Below are 14872 nucleotides of genomic sequence, written 5' to 3'. Positions count from 1 at the left end.
AACTGCAAACACCACTTGGGTTTGGGGTTTTCGAAGGGGTTGGAGCATCTCCAACAGCAATAGCCTAGCCACAAACTCTCCACGTCATCAGCACTAAAAACTCACCTGACACGTCATCAGGACAAGCAATTGGACCAGCAATAGGCTAGCCACAATAAACAAAATTATAAAAAACAAATAATTAACACTCACACAAAATACGGAATTAAATTTACGACACAAATACGGAAAAATTCAATAATAATATTTAATTTTAAAAAAGTACATTAATTAAAAAAACTACATAATTGAAAAGGGGCGACGAGTTGAGGTCGTTGTTCGACCCGGCTACCCAAAATACGCATGCCAAATGCACAGCCGGTAATCAGCTATGGCCTCGAGGATCATCGTGAGATTCTTTCCTTTGTAAGCGGTCGTGTAGAACCCCTTCCAGGCAGCGGGACAGTTCTTCCACTCCCAATGCATACAATCTATGCTGCCTAACATACTCGGGAACCCATGCTTCTCCCCGTGCATCTGCATCAGCTCCTGACAGTCTTCGGGGGTAGGGCTTCGAAGGTACTGATCACGGAATATTTCAACCACGCCTTGACAGAAATACTTCATACATTCAAATCGCGTATATATAGTGTTTCGAAAATTAAATAAATAAAAAAAATGGGCTGACCGATCGGGAGCCTGCAATGGCGGTCAGCCGACCGGCGAGCGGATCGGCCACCGCCCGAAAATCGGCGTGCGCTCGCCGATTTTCTCGCCGAATTGCCGCTCGCCGCCTGCAATGGTTCGGCGAGCGAACCGGCCAGGGCCGAGAATCGACTAACCGATTCGCTCGCCGCCATTGTGGAGGCTCTTATATTTTCGGATTGCTTCAGTGATTGCCCAGCAAAATTCATGTTAAATTTTTAGTATCAAAAGACCATGTCATATTTACGGATGCTGGAGTGTGATTGTTCAAAAAAAAAGTACAGTATAATTGAAATATCAAAGTTCACGTGCTCCACTTACACTAAATTCAAATCCATGCTAATTTTATCTTTTTGTAAATGTCAAGTTAAATACAGATTTTACATCAAATTCAACTCAACAAAAATACTAGTAGTATTTATCTATCCATTTTTTAGTTAATAATTATCCTAAATGTACTGGATTCAGATTTTTAGATTCGGATTTTTAGATCACTTCAAATACCGCAAAGAGAAAAGATAAATGTATATAAATTGTACATGTACATAATATCGTTAATTTTTTAAATTTAATTGAATTTACTTAAAATTAGTTATGTTATTTATTGTATTATGTATGTAGCAATAAGAAAGAAGTGATATATAAATTTTATGTCAAATCGTACATGGTTTCGAGCTTGATTTGAATTAATTATACAATATTTAGTAAAAAATAAAATTTTTTCTTAAATATATAAATATTTAAGTTAAAATTTTAATTTTTTTTCGAAGTGTTGCAAAATGACTAGTACGAAATTTGTTTTAAATCCATTAGTGTTTATAAATCGATTTTCAATGTAAAATGCTAAAAAAGTTCGATTATGTATGTACTATTGTCACTGCCCCTATGGCAAAAATCCTACTTACCCGAAAGTATTGGATTTGGATAAGGATTATTAGATTCGGATTTTTGGACCACTTCAAATAAGGCAAAAATCCTATTTGGCCTATATGGTTTGTATTTAAATTTGAGATTCAGATTTTTGGATCACTTCAAATCAGGCAAAAATTCGAACTGATATCTAACAATCACCCTAATGAATAGCATGGATTCAAGTCGGGCCACTCCTAAAAATTACTCGCAGACAAATGACCTCGTTAAATGTTGGGCCGAACAAAAATCGAAGCGTTATTTTGTGCGTTGAGTTGAGAGATAACAAAATAAAAGAAAAAATAAAATAGAGATAAATGTGTTTTATATTTTTTATAATGCGTCAATTTGATTGAAACAAATAATTAAGTGGGTCATCTCAGCATATTTTGTACTCCTATGTGGGTCATTTTTTATATGCTAGAATATTAGTACTACTATGATTAAGAAACAGAAAGATGAAGACAAGTTCTTACATAATAGTATGTGCTCTCAACTCTAGTTTTGGTTCCCATGAACAAGAAGTTCATGATAATGCCAAAAAGAAACCCTACATTAACAACCATGTAATGGTTGGTTCCTACCTGCCGTTAGTTGTTATTCTTATATGGGTTTTCATCACGCTGCGTTCTCCTTGAAGCTCTTGGTCAGCCATATCGCCGTCTCGCGTGGCGACACCTTCTCTGGCCCGAACGGCTTCAGCAGGACCTGTAGCTCGTCCAGCCTTTCTTGCTGCAACAGCGTCGCGCTGAACTCGAGCAGCCCCTCCAGGGCTTCTGCGCGCTGCTGGTACGACGTCGTGTCAAACCTCCTCTGCCGAGAATCCGCCGACGAACGGCTCGAACTCCCGCCGCCGACCGGGTTGTGTTCGGAGCACTCGCTCCCGTTGTACAGCGGGCCTTGAGCGGAGAGTGACCTAGCAAAGGTTCTGTCGAGAATCTGGACCGTGCACTTGTCTTTCGTGATGGAACGGCCACTGCTGTATGGTGGGGTGTACGAGCACTGAACAGAGGAGAATGAGCTCCGGCGGCTTCTTGGCAGCCCAGACTCGTCCTCAGACGCCAATGGAAAGTCGACCATCTTGTCAATTCGTGGAGCGTTGACAGAGACATCCAGGGAATCCACACTACCAAGTAGACCGACACTAGGTTTAACTCGGGTAGACAGCGGAAGAGACTCTCTGCGTGCTGGTCGGGACAGTTTTCTCGCTGGAGTATGCCACACTGGAAGCTGCATATATGTAAAGCAATGAATCAATCGCATAACTATCTGAAACTAGATCGAGTTAAAAAGTGAATTCACACGAACCAGTTCACGAGTAGAACCAGGGTTCGACATTCTTGATGGGGTCATAGACTGCCTTCTATGATTCGAAGAAGTCTTTGCAGAAGTCGTTCTCGGAGTTTTGACAGCACTGAACTTGGTGGAGTTAGCCAACTTCTGCACTCCAATATCATCACCGACACTACCAATCGATAGGTCGGACAGTTTATCATTCAAATGGCTGAACGTTTTTTGTGCTCTTCTCGAAGAGCAAGGACTGTCGAGTTCATTTCCAGATATGCTAGGATTCAATGCCCTATTGTTGCTGAATGACAACCTTTTCTCTCGTTTGGCAGCATCAGCTCCAACGAATCTCGTTTTCTTGACAAAATTGGATTCAGAGGGCAGAGCTGGAAAAGTATGCCTCCTAGGGTTGTTCAACTTGAGATGGATATCGAGGATATATGGCCGGAGATGTGGATGCCGGAGCAAATCTGCAGCCTGCACAAGAAAATCAGATATCAATGTCTTGATATTCTTGCACGTTATATCCGGAAGGAAAAGCATAGAATTGGAGCGTACGCTTGGTCTCAGCTCTGGATTTTTCCGAAGCATACTCTTGATTAGCCCACGGCTGCAAGAAAGGGAGACGGTAAAACATGCATGTTAGAGAAAACAAAGTCTTGTCGAGAAATTGGGGTCTTAGAAAACCCGGTATGAATATTTTTGACTTAACAGACTTACAAGGGGCCGGTATACATGGTTGGAAGCGGAGACACGATTGATTTATTTATCTTGTGGATGAGACCTTGTATATCCTGTTAATAAAGATGATAACATACACAATCTAGTTAATTGCTGACTATCCATCAAATATTTGCCTAAATTCGAATTTTGTCGATGATGGTATGTTTAGATATAGCAGAATTAGACTTACAAAGGCTTTAAATGCAGGCTTGTGAGCAGCCATTTCATAGAGGCAGCACCCTGAAAAAACGTTAAAATTCGTAACGCTCAAGAAAATAAACCGAAACAATGTAGCAAGTTTGAGAACTACGAGATCTCAAGGAAGTTACCCAAGGACCAGATATCCGACTTGGAACCATAAGGCATATCAGCAAGAAGCTCGGGGCACATATAACTAGGCGTTCCCACTACCTGCAATCGGATAGCATAAATATAATTTAGACATATGAACAAGGGAGATCATGAAGAAATCTGAATCTGTGTATGTGTCATCGTTATACTCACAGAGGATGCTAGATCATCGGAAATCAATACTTTAGCAAGACCGAAATCCCCTGGTACATTACAACAGAAAAAAATATCGTAAGATGGAAAAGTAAAAACAGATGTCTTTTTGTTATTAAAAAGTTTCACACAAAGGCATCAAAAGTAGTAGCAGGGACAAAGAATGATTATAGTTAGTTACCTAAACGTATGTCTTGATCTTTTGTCAGAAATATATTCGAGCACTGAGAGGAAATGGATGAAGCCTTTTAATATGTCTTATTCTGTTTCTCGTATCTGACTATGTTAAATGAGGAGCAATTTATACCTTGACATCACGATGAAGAATGTGGTTGCAGTGCAAGTAATCCAGTGCCATTAACAGTTGAACCAACCATTTGCAAAGCTTCTGCTCGTAGTTCAACAAATGGATGTAATCATTAACACTTAAGCTTGGTGAAAATACTAAAGAACAGAAGATTGAGATTTTGTCGAACCTCCTCAGGGAAATGAATTCCGTTTCTCTTTTTAATGGCTTCGGCCCTAATATAACATTAAAGGCAACAGGATCAGTGATGCACAAAGTAAGGGTATGACTAAATCTGCAGGTACAGTTCTAGAAACAAACAACTTACACGTCTCCTCCCTCACAGTAACCAATCACGATGCACACGTAACAACCCTGAAAATACAGAATTTTTACATTGCAATTGGATTATATAATGAAAAAAATCTTAAGCAAGGAAGTAAACTTTGTAGCAAACACTGATATTTTTAGTACTTGTTACTAAGCCTAATCATGGTCGCCCAAAACTTATTCTCACTTCAAACTCTATGTTACCTCCAACAAGGTAGCACAAGTTCTGAGATTTTACATTTTTTATGTAAATGAATAAGCAGGAAAATAATTAATTTCCTCCATCTGTAAGTGTGATATGACTCACATACCCTTTCGACCCAGGAATCTTTGTACTCCACAATAAATGGATTCTTGACTTTGGAAATGAGCTCCATCTACACAATGGAAAATATTATTGAAACCATAACTAAATGAAATCGGGGAAAGTGACAAGCAAATACACGTGCATATTCTTTAACTTAGATATGAAAAACTCCAATTGAAAGAATTTCTTTTCCATTTCAGAAGTGTTTTCCCACAGTCCATATGACCACGAAATTATACAAGCAACCATTTCATAAGTTTGGGAAGTGCTTTACCACATCCCAATATCTCATACAACCTGAACTTTTTTAGCAGTTGTTGTCAACTCCATAACATATTCACAAAATCCAATATATATTTCCCACAAAAATTAGCTTTGAATCACACATAAGTATCTCATGTTAAGTAACCTGAAATTTGAAGTTTTCATAATCAAATGATGAAACAGTGTCCAAATCCAGAAGGTATTATAAAAAATTCAAACTAAGCATTACCTCCTGGTGGGCAGATCTGCGGGTACGATCAGTCTGTCTAGCTAGGCGGATTTTCTTCAGAACATACCTGTGAAAGAAACACACAGAAATCAACAACAAGAGAGGCATAAATCTCCAGTTAAAGTAACAAAAAACTGGTTACAATGTCCCCTTACTTCTTCTTCTCTTGTCTATGCCTAACAAGCAGCGCAGAGCCAAAGGAGCCTTTACCAATCTGCTCCAATATATCATAGTTCTCCATTTTACACAGTTGCAAGCGACGACTTTAGTCTATGACCCTTTACCAATCTGCTCCAATCACAGAAAGTTATCAGTAATCAAACTACCAAAGAAGCTGCCAAATGCAGAAAACTCGAAACATCAAGTTCCCGATAGCTTGGCTCGTCGTTAGTAGCAAGAAATAGACACATGTTTATGGCACACAACACACGGATGTAGTTAACAGACCACCTAAAACATTTTCCAAAAGAGCAGCAGAATGATGACTAAGATAAGAAAACAATAAACCACAACCGACAATGACATTCACCACTCTCTTCCAATAACTGAAAAATGTAAGCCCTCTTTCTAATTAACAATGAAACAAGAGAAAAGCAAGTAGGAAGCATACCCATTTGAGATATAGTAGTAACATTTTCTCAAAAAACTTGCGAGAAACAAAAGGGCCTAAGAAAAGGTAAATTAAATGCAAATTTTTGCTTTGATTCAAGAAAAACCAGTCACCATAATTATTTTCCTTTATATTTGGGGTACAAGGTCGAAAATTTCACAAACCGGAAGCATAAAAAACTCTTTACACATAAATTGTTTGGTTAAAAGAGACTTACTGCTGTAGTGCATTCTCAGCATCAAACCAAAAACTCAATTAAACCCAAAATGGTTTTGCAAAATTGGGCGAATTCAAAGTAGGAAGTGAAAGCTCACAGCATAAGACAGATGAAATTACAACAATCTAGCACATTTTGTTCAATCGCTGAGATTAGAAGAGAGGAAGTTTATAATTACAAAATCGTACCTGAAATCGAGAGCGGCCAGATAAAACGCAGATCTTTAAACCCAATCACGATGAGTGAATTTAGGAGCATGTGAGGATGATAAACGTATTGAGACGGGTGAATGCGCAAACAAGTCGAATATTTTTATATTTTATCTAAATTATATAAAGTGAAAATTAAAAAAGAAGAAAAATCGAAAATGAGCGGCAAAAGAAGATAAAACCAAATACGACTATCAGTAAAAGAGGAAAGGGATTTGCAAACTTGGAAATGTGATTCCCGAAAGAAAGAAAGAAAGAAAAGGAAATGCTAACCACTTCGTTTCTTCTTTATGCAGAACAGAAGAAGAGAAGGGTGAAGAAATGTCAGAGATTTCAGTGTGTATGTGAAATTATGTTTTCGAAACTCGAGCATCGGTTCAACCTTAATAAATCCATCAATTAATATCGGATTAATGTAGCATTGAATAAAAATTTAGTTTATGGATGAACACTCGGGGGGAATGGAATGGATAGAGTCAGCAAAAAATTGTAAAATGTGTGTGTGGGAATTTCCCTGAGATTCTTGGAAAAGGACAGGAGAGTATTTTAAGAGTATCCACTATAGGGCGGACACGCCCAATAGCCCCGCCCCAGTTTTTGTCCATAGCCCCAATTTTGCTGTCCATAGCTCCAAAATTCTATTTCCGCCACTATAGTGGACACCACCAATAGCCCCAAAATTCCAAATACAAAATTCCACATTTTCACATCCCTCCAATAGCCGCGTCCTCGCCACGAACGCGGCTATCTCGCGTCCGCCCCCCCAATAGCCCCAAAAGTTGTCCGCCCACCTTCCCCACTATAGCCGCCCGCCCACCGCCGCCCACCGCCCCCAAGACGCGGCTATAGCCGCGTCCTACTATAGTGGACACTCTAAGAGGAGATGGTGGACTGGTGGGGCACTCAGTTTTCAATTTTCATCATTCTATTTTTTATTTTTATTTTTTTGCTTGAGAAAAAATAAACTTAGAAAAATAAGAGTGATGAAAGAAATGGAAGTTTTAGTCAATCGATTTGCTGGTATGTTGATAATTTGATGCCTTCCATGAATTTTTTTCATATGTTTCACTTGGACATAAGTTTAATAGAATTGGTCTGACAATAGAAAATGACTGAGTGATGTAGTGCATTTTCAATTTCCATCTCCTATGTCAAATAAATAAAATAGAAAATAAATTATGGAACTATATTTTTATGAAACTGAACTTTATTTTATACTGTTATTTTGATTTTATTTGTTAAAATTATGGAACACTAGCCACGGCATTAAAGTCACGACATCAAATCAAATTATGCTATAGTCTGAATATTATGAAATGAATTTTATTTTATAAATATTTTAGTTTGATTTCAAATATTTTGTTTGTTAAATGGTATAGTCCCGTTACATATACTTCCTCCCCTCATAATAATATATGCATTTGAATGAAAATTAATGCATAATTAGTAAATAAGAGAGAGGATAGGAATGGTACTTAAAAGTAGTATCAGTAGATAATGAAACTCATATTATTATTATTATTATTATTATTATTATTATTATTATTATTACTACTGTTTAATGAGTTATAATGATGGGTTATAAGTTGTAAATAAATTGATGTACATGGGTAATAAGTTCTATAAATGGAAATACTCAGACATATGCAAACGAAAAGTACTCACTTTGTCTTAAGGAAGATGACCACTTTTTTGGACTGCATGAGATTTTATACCGTTTTAGTTTGTATGTTAAGGGAAAATAAAGTAAAAGAAAAGGAATAAACTAAAGATAAAAGGTGCTTCCAATTTTAACAATAGATCACTTTGTTTGGAGCAAAAAGGAAACTGAATCATCTTCAGAATTACATATATTTTTATAGAACGGGGAAATATTAGTTAATGTTTTGTATATACTCCTTATATGATAAATTAATTGATTAATGGGCCAACTGTGCTAACCAACACCAACCACTTACTATATAATAAAATGATTTGGTGATTTGGACCCCTACCGTGTACAGTACCGTACCAACACTCATAATTACTCCCTTAGTTTTCTAAAGTTTGTCCTAGTTTAATCAGATCAGTTTTATAAAATTATTTGACTTTGTATTAAATAAAGGTGTATAGTAGAATAAGGATCCTACATTGAGAAGATTGATGATGTATTTAATGTCTATTTTTGGTAAGTTTCCAAGTACGACAAACATTATGTGATAAGTGAAAATGGTAAAATGAGACAAACTTTGGGGGATGGAGGGAGTAATTAATTACTACTCTCCGTTTCACTCGAAGTCTAATTCTAAGTGACACATTTTCCTTTTTCAAATGTCCTACTTCAAATGATATAAAATATAAAAACATTACTCCCTCTATATATATTTTTTTATCCACTTTATTTATTAAATAACACGATATAAAATTTCGTGTTAAATTAGATATGCTCCACTTAAAATGAAAAGTAGGGAGTAAACATTTAATGGTACCACCCAATCTTTATTGAATCTATATATCTTCTCTCTCCATGTTTGAGGGGACACCTACTTTGTTAGATGAAAAATTCACACTTTGAATGATTATGTTATATATATATATATATATATATATATATATATATATATATAGGGTTTTGATCCATGCAAAACCATTCTTAATACAAAAATGCAGAACCAAGCATACAAAAGTCATTTTTAGGTCATTGTAAGCTTATTTTTACGTCATTATAGTAAGGATGATATGAAATGATCTTAACATGACCTCAAATCCAAAGTTTATAATATGACCTAAAACTGCTTTACAATGACCCTCCGTGTTTTTATTTAATTATTGACCATTGGATTGTCAAATCTCATGGTCAGGATTTGGTCTGGATTTTGTATTGAGATCAAGTTTTGTATTGATCATTTTCCTATATATATATATAGATATATATATATATAGAGTAGTGATCAATGTATAACTAATCTTAAGTGTATAACTAGAGAACAAATCTCAGCCACATATCTTAATAGAACAAATATTATTTTTTTTAATAATATAAAATAGGCCAAGGGTATTTTTGGAAATTACATCATGAAATTTAAATCTGCGGTTTCCTTTCTTTCTCCTTCCAAATATCCGATCAAATCTCCTTTGATCTTAAAGTCGTTGCATTGTTTTGATTGAATGCGTTAGTTTTTTAGAATTTGATTGTTGCTGCTGCGAGGAATAATCCAGTTTACGTCTGGACAAATGAAACAAATGTTTGTGATTGTTTAATATAGTACTCCACTGTGTGAATATAAGGAAGACGAGATATCGCTTGCAATTTCAATCAAAGGAAATTGTGAATTGGTAGCAACCCTAGGTCTACTTGTACTAGCATGGCGTCCGATGCCTGAGAATCGAAGTTCGATGAGTATTCCGGCGAGAAATATCCTCCACCGGAGGAGATAATACTACTGGAGGCCTCGCCGCAGAGGAGGTCGGAGAAGCAGTCTGAGCACGACGACAGTGACATGGCGAAATCGAGCGCCGAAGACGACTCGTCATTCTCTTCGAATCATATGTTGTAGAAATTGAGCTTTGTATCGCCAGATTGGACGATTTATTCGCCGGAAAACGTGAGTGAGAAAGATGATAGGTGAGTGAAGAAGAGAGAGTGAGGGAGGGAAAGACTGTAGGTTTGGTCAGTGGAGACTTGAGATTCACTAAACATGTGATGCTTTCAATATATAAATAGCTAAAAATTAACAATCACTCTTATTCTGATTTTACTTCACTCTTGTTTACAAAATACATCACTCTTATTCTGATTTTACTTCACTCTTGTTTACAAAATACATCACTCTTATTCTGATTTTACTTCACTCTTGTTTACAAAAAACACATCACTCTTATTCTGATTTTACTTCACTCTTGTTTACAAAACACATCACTTTTATTCTGATTTTACTTCACTCTTGTTTACAAAACACATCACTCTTATTCTGATTTTACTTCACTCTTGTTTACAAAACACATCACTCTTATTCTGATTTTACTTCACTCTTGTTTACAAAACGCATCACCCTTATTGTGATTTTACTTCACTCTTGTTTACAAAACGCATCACTCTTATTCTGATTTTACTTCACTCTTGTTTACAAAACGCATCACTCTTATTCTGATTTTACTTCACTCTTGTTTACAAAACGCATCACTCTTATTATGATTTTACTTCACCCTTGTTTAGAAAACACATCACTCTTATTCTGATTTTACTTCACTCTTGTTTACTAAACACATCACTCTTATTCTGATTTTACTTCACTCTTGTTAACAAAACACATCACTCTTATTCTGATTTTACTTCACTCTTGTTTACAAAACACATCACCCTTATTGTGATTTTACTTCACTCTTGTTTACAAAACACATCACTCTTATTCTGATTTTACTTCACTCTTGTTTACAAAACGCATCACTCTTATTGTGATTTTACTTCACTCTTGTTTACAAAACACATCACTCTTATTCTGATTTTACTTCACTTGTTTACAAAACACATCACTCTTATTCTGATTTTGCTTCACTCTTCTTTACAAAACACATCACTCTTATTCTGATTTTACTTCACTCTTGTTTACAAAACACATCACTCTTATTCTGGATGGATCTGTCGTGGTTATGAAAATCTCTTCGATCCCAAGGCAAATGGCTTCGACAACGTGAACATCGATTGTGGCAAAAATCGACTGTGGCAACAACCACATACGAGAATTTTAAAAATAAGCTTATTTCATCACGACCATAAGAAGAAATTCACCGTTATAAGATAATTAGTGAGCTCCTTATCAAATATAGCAAAATTGATAATATGTGACTTTATTCTGAAATACTAGTTGAGACATTTCAATCGAGATGTGGATTCATTGATAAACCGAAATGCAAAACATAAGCAATTGATTTTTGAAGATGATTCTATCAACATAGTTAGCATCACTATTTGCTCAATCCATCATTCTGAGTTTGAGCAGTTATTAAACACCAGCTCAAAATTGCAATTGCAATTTCTTTTCGTTCGTGCCGCAGGAGATCTACGAGGGGGTGGTTTCGGCGCTGGCGAAGGCGATCGACGGGAAGAAGGCTACCGATCCGCAGGGGACTTTTGGTTTATGCTACCGAGTTTCGAGCGGGCAGGGGATTGATTCGCCGCCGGTGACGGTGCATTTCGCGGGGGCGGATTTGGTGGTGGAGGCGGTGAGCTTGTTTGTGGAGTGGGGGAAGGTTTGAGCTGTTTGATGATGGTGGCGACGCAGGATTTGGCTGCAATGACAATTATACCCTCGCCTTATTATTATGGAGTAAATTTATGATTGATGGAACTAATTTCTCCTTAAATTAAAAAATTACATTTATTAATACTAGCCCTTGATTTTTTTGATCTTGTGGCTATTATTTGTTCTCTAGTTATATGGTTAAGAAGTGTTTGCCATAGATCATGACCCTATATATATATATATATATATATATATATATATATATAGAGGTTTAGCCCAATAAATTTGAAAACATTATTCAAGTTTGAATAATCATGTGCCTATAAGTGAAAGTAATTTATGACATCTGAACGTGTTATTAAAGCATCCACTACACTGTCCTCCACTGTCCCTTAAACTACTATTTGAGGGACCCACTGTACTTTATTCATCCATCCCTTAACTAAGGGACGGAACCTGCAACGCTCCGTCCCTTAACCGCCCCTTATTTCGTCCCTTAAATTACTATTCATTAAATTTCTTTTTTATTTTTTTTCGAACCCAATTCAATTAAAACAAACACACTTTATTAAAATTAAAACAACATTAAAATTCAAAAAAATAGAAAATGGACATAATTAAAATCCTAAAAATCCGGGAGCGTCATGGAGGCGGCGCGGCTTCCTCCGCCTCTCGGCGTCGATCTTCTTCAAGTGATTGTTCCATTAGTTGACGCATTTGCTCAAAAGGATCCATTTGTTTGAGTTGATTTAAGATGAAATTGGAGTGGTTATAGAGAGGATTTGAGAGGAATAGATGTGTGTTTGTGTGTGAAATGAGTATGAAATAGGATTATTTATAGAGTAAATAAATAAAAATAAATAAAAATAAATAAAAAAGAAAATAAAAAATTAACGGTAACATTACCGTTTGAAAAATATTTTTTTATTAAAATTCGAATTAAAAAAAATGAATTATTGCGTCATCCGTGACGACGCCCACTCGCTGGCCAGCGAGTGGGCGTCACGCATGCATCGGGGGCGCGACACGTCGCCCGGGCTCGTGACGGGACGGCGCGTCCCGTGTCTCGCGACTACGGGCTACGGGACGGGCTGGGGACGGGCTACGGGACGGGACGAACGTTGCAACGCGTCCCGCGACGGAACCGTCCCTGTTGGGTCGTGATACCGCCGATCTCACACGCGCACGAACGAAAGAATAAAGCACACAACGATGTAACGTGGTTCGGTGATAAACCACCTACGTCCACGGAGAAGATGACCGGAATCTTATTGATGAACAACTCTCAAATACAATGAACTCACACTCACAATTCAATCACTCCAAACTAATCGCAAGCTAGAGCAATAATCTCCTAATTGTGTATGTGTATTGTGTATTCTCTCTTCTATCTTTTCAACTGGAAACTATCGAGCTATATATGCGAAGAACAAGAAATAACCCATCAACTGATTTCACACAAAACAGTTATAACCGCTGATTCCCAACGGCTAGTTTCAGCTCACCAAACCGAGCTCATTTCTTGATCTCTTCCTCGAGCTCCAACGGCTCTATCACTTAATCAAATCAGCAGCTTGACGTGAATGAGTTGCTCAAGAATGATAGTTTCCTTGCGCAAGAATGATAGTTTCCTTGCGCAAGAATGATAGTCCGCCAGTGTAAGAATGATAACTTGCGGCAACAAGAATGATAGTTTCCTTGCATGATTTGCATGGACACACATCCACAAATCTCCACCTTGTCCTTGCAAAGCTCCATCAATATCTAGATTCCCTTCTCAATCCTTGTTACAAATCTCAACACTCCACAATTTCAACCAACTTCAAACAATGTTTGAATTTCGAAGTTGGCTGAGATTTTGTCAACATATCTGATGCATTTTCTTCGGTAGGAACTTTCACCACATTGATCTTTCCACTTTGAATCTCATCTCTGATGAAGTGTCTCCTCACATCTATATGCTTCGACCTCTCATGGAACATTTGATGTTTGGCTAAACATATTGCTGAGTTACTGTCACAGTTAATCTTTACTGCTCCCAACTCCATTCCCAGATCTTGCATGATCCCTTGCAGCCATTTTCCCTCCTTTGCAGCCTCTGTTAATGCAATATACTCAGCCTCGGTTGTGGATAACACAACCACAGACTGTAGATTCGATTTCCAGCTGACTGCTGTTCCAAATAAGGTGAATATGTAGCCACTTTGGGATTTTCTGTTGTCCAAGTTGGCTGCATAATCCGAATCACAAAATCCCTCAAGAACTTCATCCTTTTCAGACCAAGCTTCACTGCCAAACTTCAAACCAATCATTGCAGATCCTTTTAGGTACTTCAGAATCCATTTCAGAGCAGCCCAGTGCTCTCTACCCGGATCAGCCATGTACCTACTAGCCACACTTATAGCATGAGCTACATCCGGTCTTGTGCATATCATCAAATACATCACACTGCCCACTATATTCGCATAGGGTATCCGGCTCATTTCTCTCCTAGCATCCTCTGTTCTTGGCATTTGTTCTTTGCTAAGTCTGAAATGACCTGCCAGTGGAGTGGAAACAGGCTTTGCATCTTTCACTTGATACTTCTCCACCACCTTTCTGATGTAGTCAGCCTGGAACAACTTCAATTCCTTCTTCCTTCTGTTTCTGACAATATCCATACCCAGGATCCTCTTGGCTTCTCCAAGATCCTTCATCTCAAACTTCTGCCTCAGCTCCTCTTTCACAGTTTGCAGCTCATTCTTGTTTGAACCTGCCAGTAGAATATCATCTACATACAGCAACAGGTAGGCAATTATCATATCTCCCTTCTTCTTGATGTACACACAACTATCAAAGCTTGACCTTTCAAAATTCATCAACTCCATTTGCTCATGGAATTTCTTATTCCACTGCCTACTACTTTGCTTGAGGCCATATAAGCTCTTTTTCAGCAAGCACACTTTCTTTTCCTCTCCGGGCTTCTCAAAGCCTTTAGGCTGCACCATGTAGATTGTTTCTTCCAAATCTCCATGTAAAAAAGCTGTCTTCACATCAAGTTGATGCAGCTCCCAATCAAAATGAGCTGTCAAGGCCAACAAGATCCGAATAG

At 37.4% G+C, this 14872-nt stretch overlaps 1 protein-coding gene across 2 annotated transcripts; it reads right to left on the bottom strand.

The window, feature by feature from the left end:
- Positions 1 to 1955: 1955 nt before the first annotated feature.
- On the bottom strand, positions 1956 to 7038 carry LOC121765530 (serine/threonine-protein kinase Nek2-like). Of its 2 annotated transcripts, XM_042161717.1 has the most exons (15): positions 6539 to 7038; positions 5679 to 5811; positions 5524 to 5590; positions 5035 to 5100; positions 4722 to 4768; positions 4584 to 4629; positions 4415 to 4495; positions 4289 to 4331; positions 4108 to 4157; positions 3933 to 4014; positions 3794 to 3843; positions 3601 to 3674; positions 3439 to 3490; positions 2902 to 3357; positions 1957 to 2823 (listed from the first exon to the last, which is right to left on the bottom strand). In XM_042161717.1, the coding sequence occupies exons 2-15, from the start codon at positions 5762 to 5764 to the stop codon at positions 2212 to 2214; spliced, it is 1812 nt and encodes a 603-aa protein (XP_042017651.1). In that variant the 5' UTR covers positions 5765 to 5811; positions 6539 to 7038; the 3' UTR covers positions 1957 to 2211. The 2 variants fall into 2 exon arrangements, with proteins under 2 accessions (XP_042017652.1, XP_042017651.1); XM_042161718.1 differs by lacking the exon at positions 6539 to 7038 and having other exon boundaries at positions 1956 to 2823; positions 5679 to 5775.
- Positions 7039 to 14872: the final 7834 nt, after the last annotated feature.

This window comes from Salvia splendens, chromosome 14 (assembly GCF_004379255.2).
Source record: "Salvia splendens isolate huo1 chromosome 14, SspV2, whole genome shotgun sequence".
Lineage (NCBI taxonomy): Eukaryota > Viridiplantae > Streptophyta > Magnoliopsida > Lamiales > Lamiaceae > Salvia > Salvia splendens.
The sequence above is the reverse complement of the archived record's forward strand: the minus strand, read 5'-3'. Positions and strand labels throughout refer to the sequence as shown.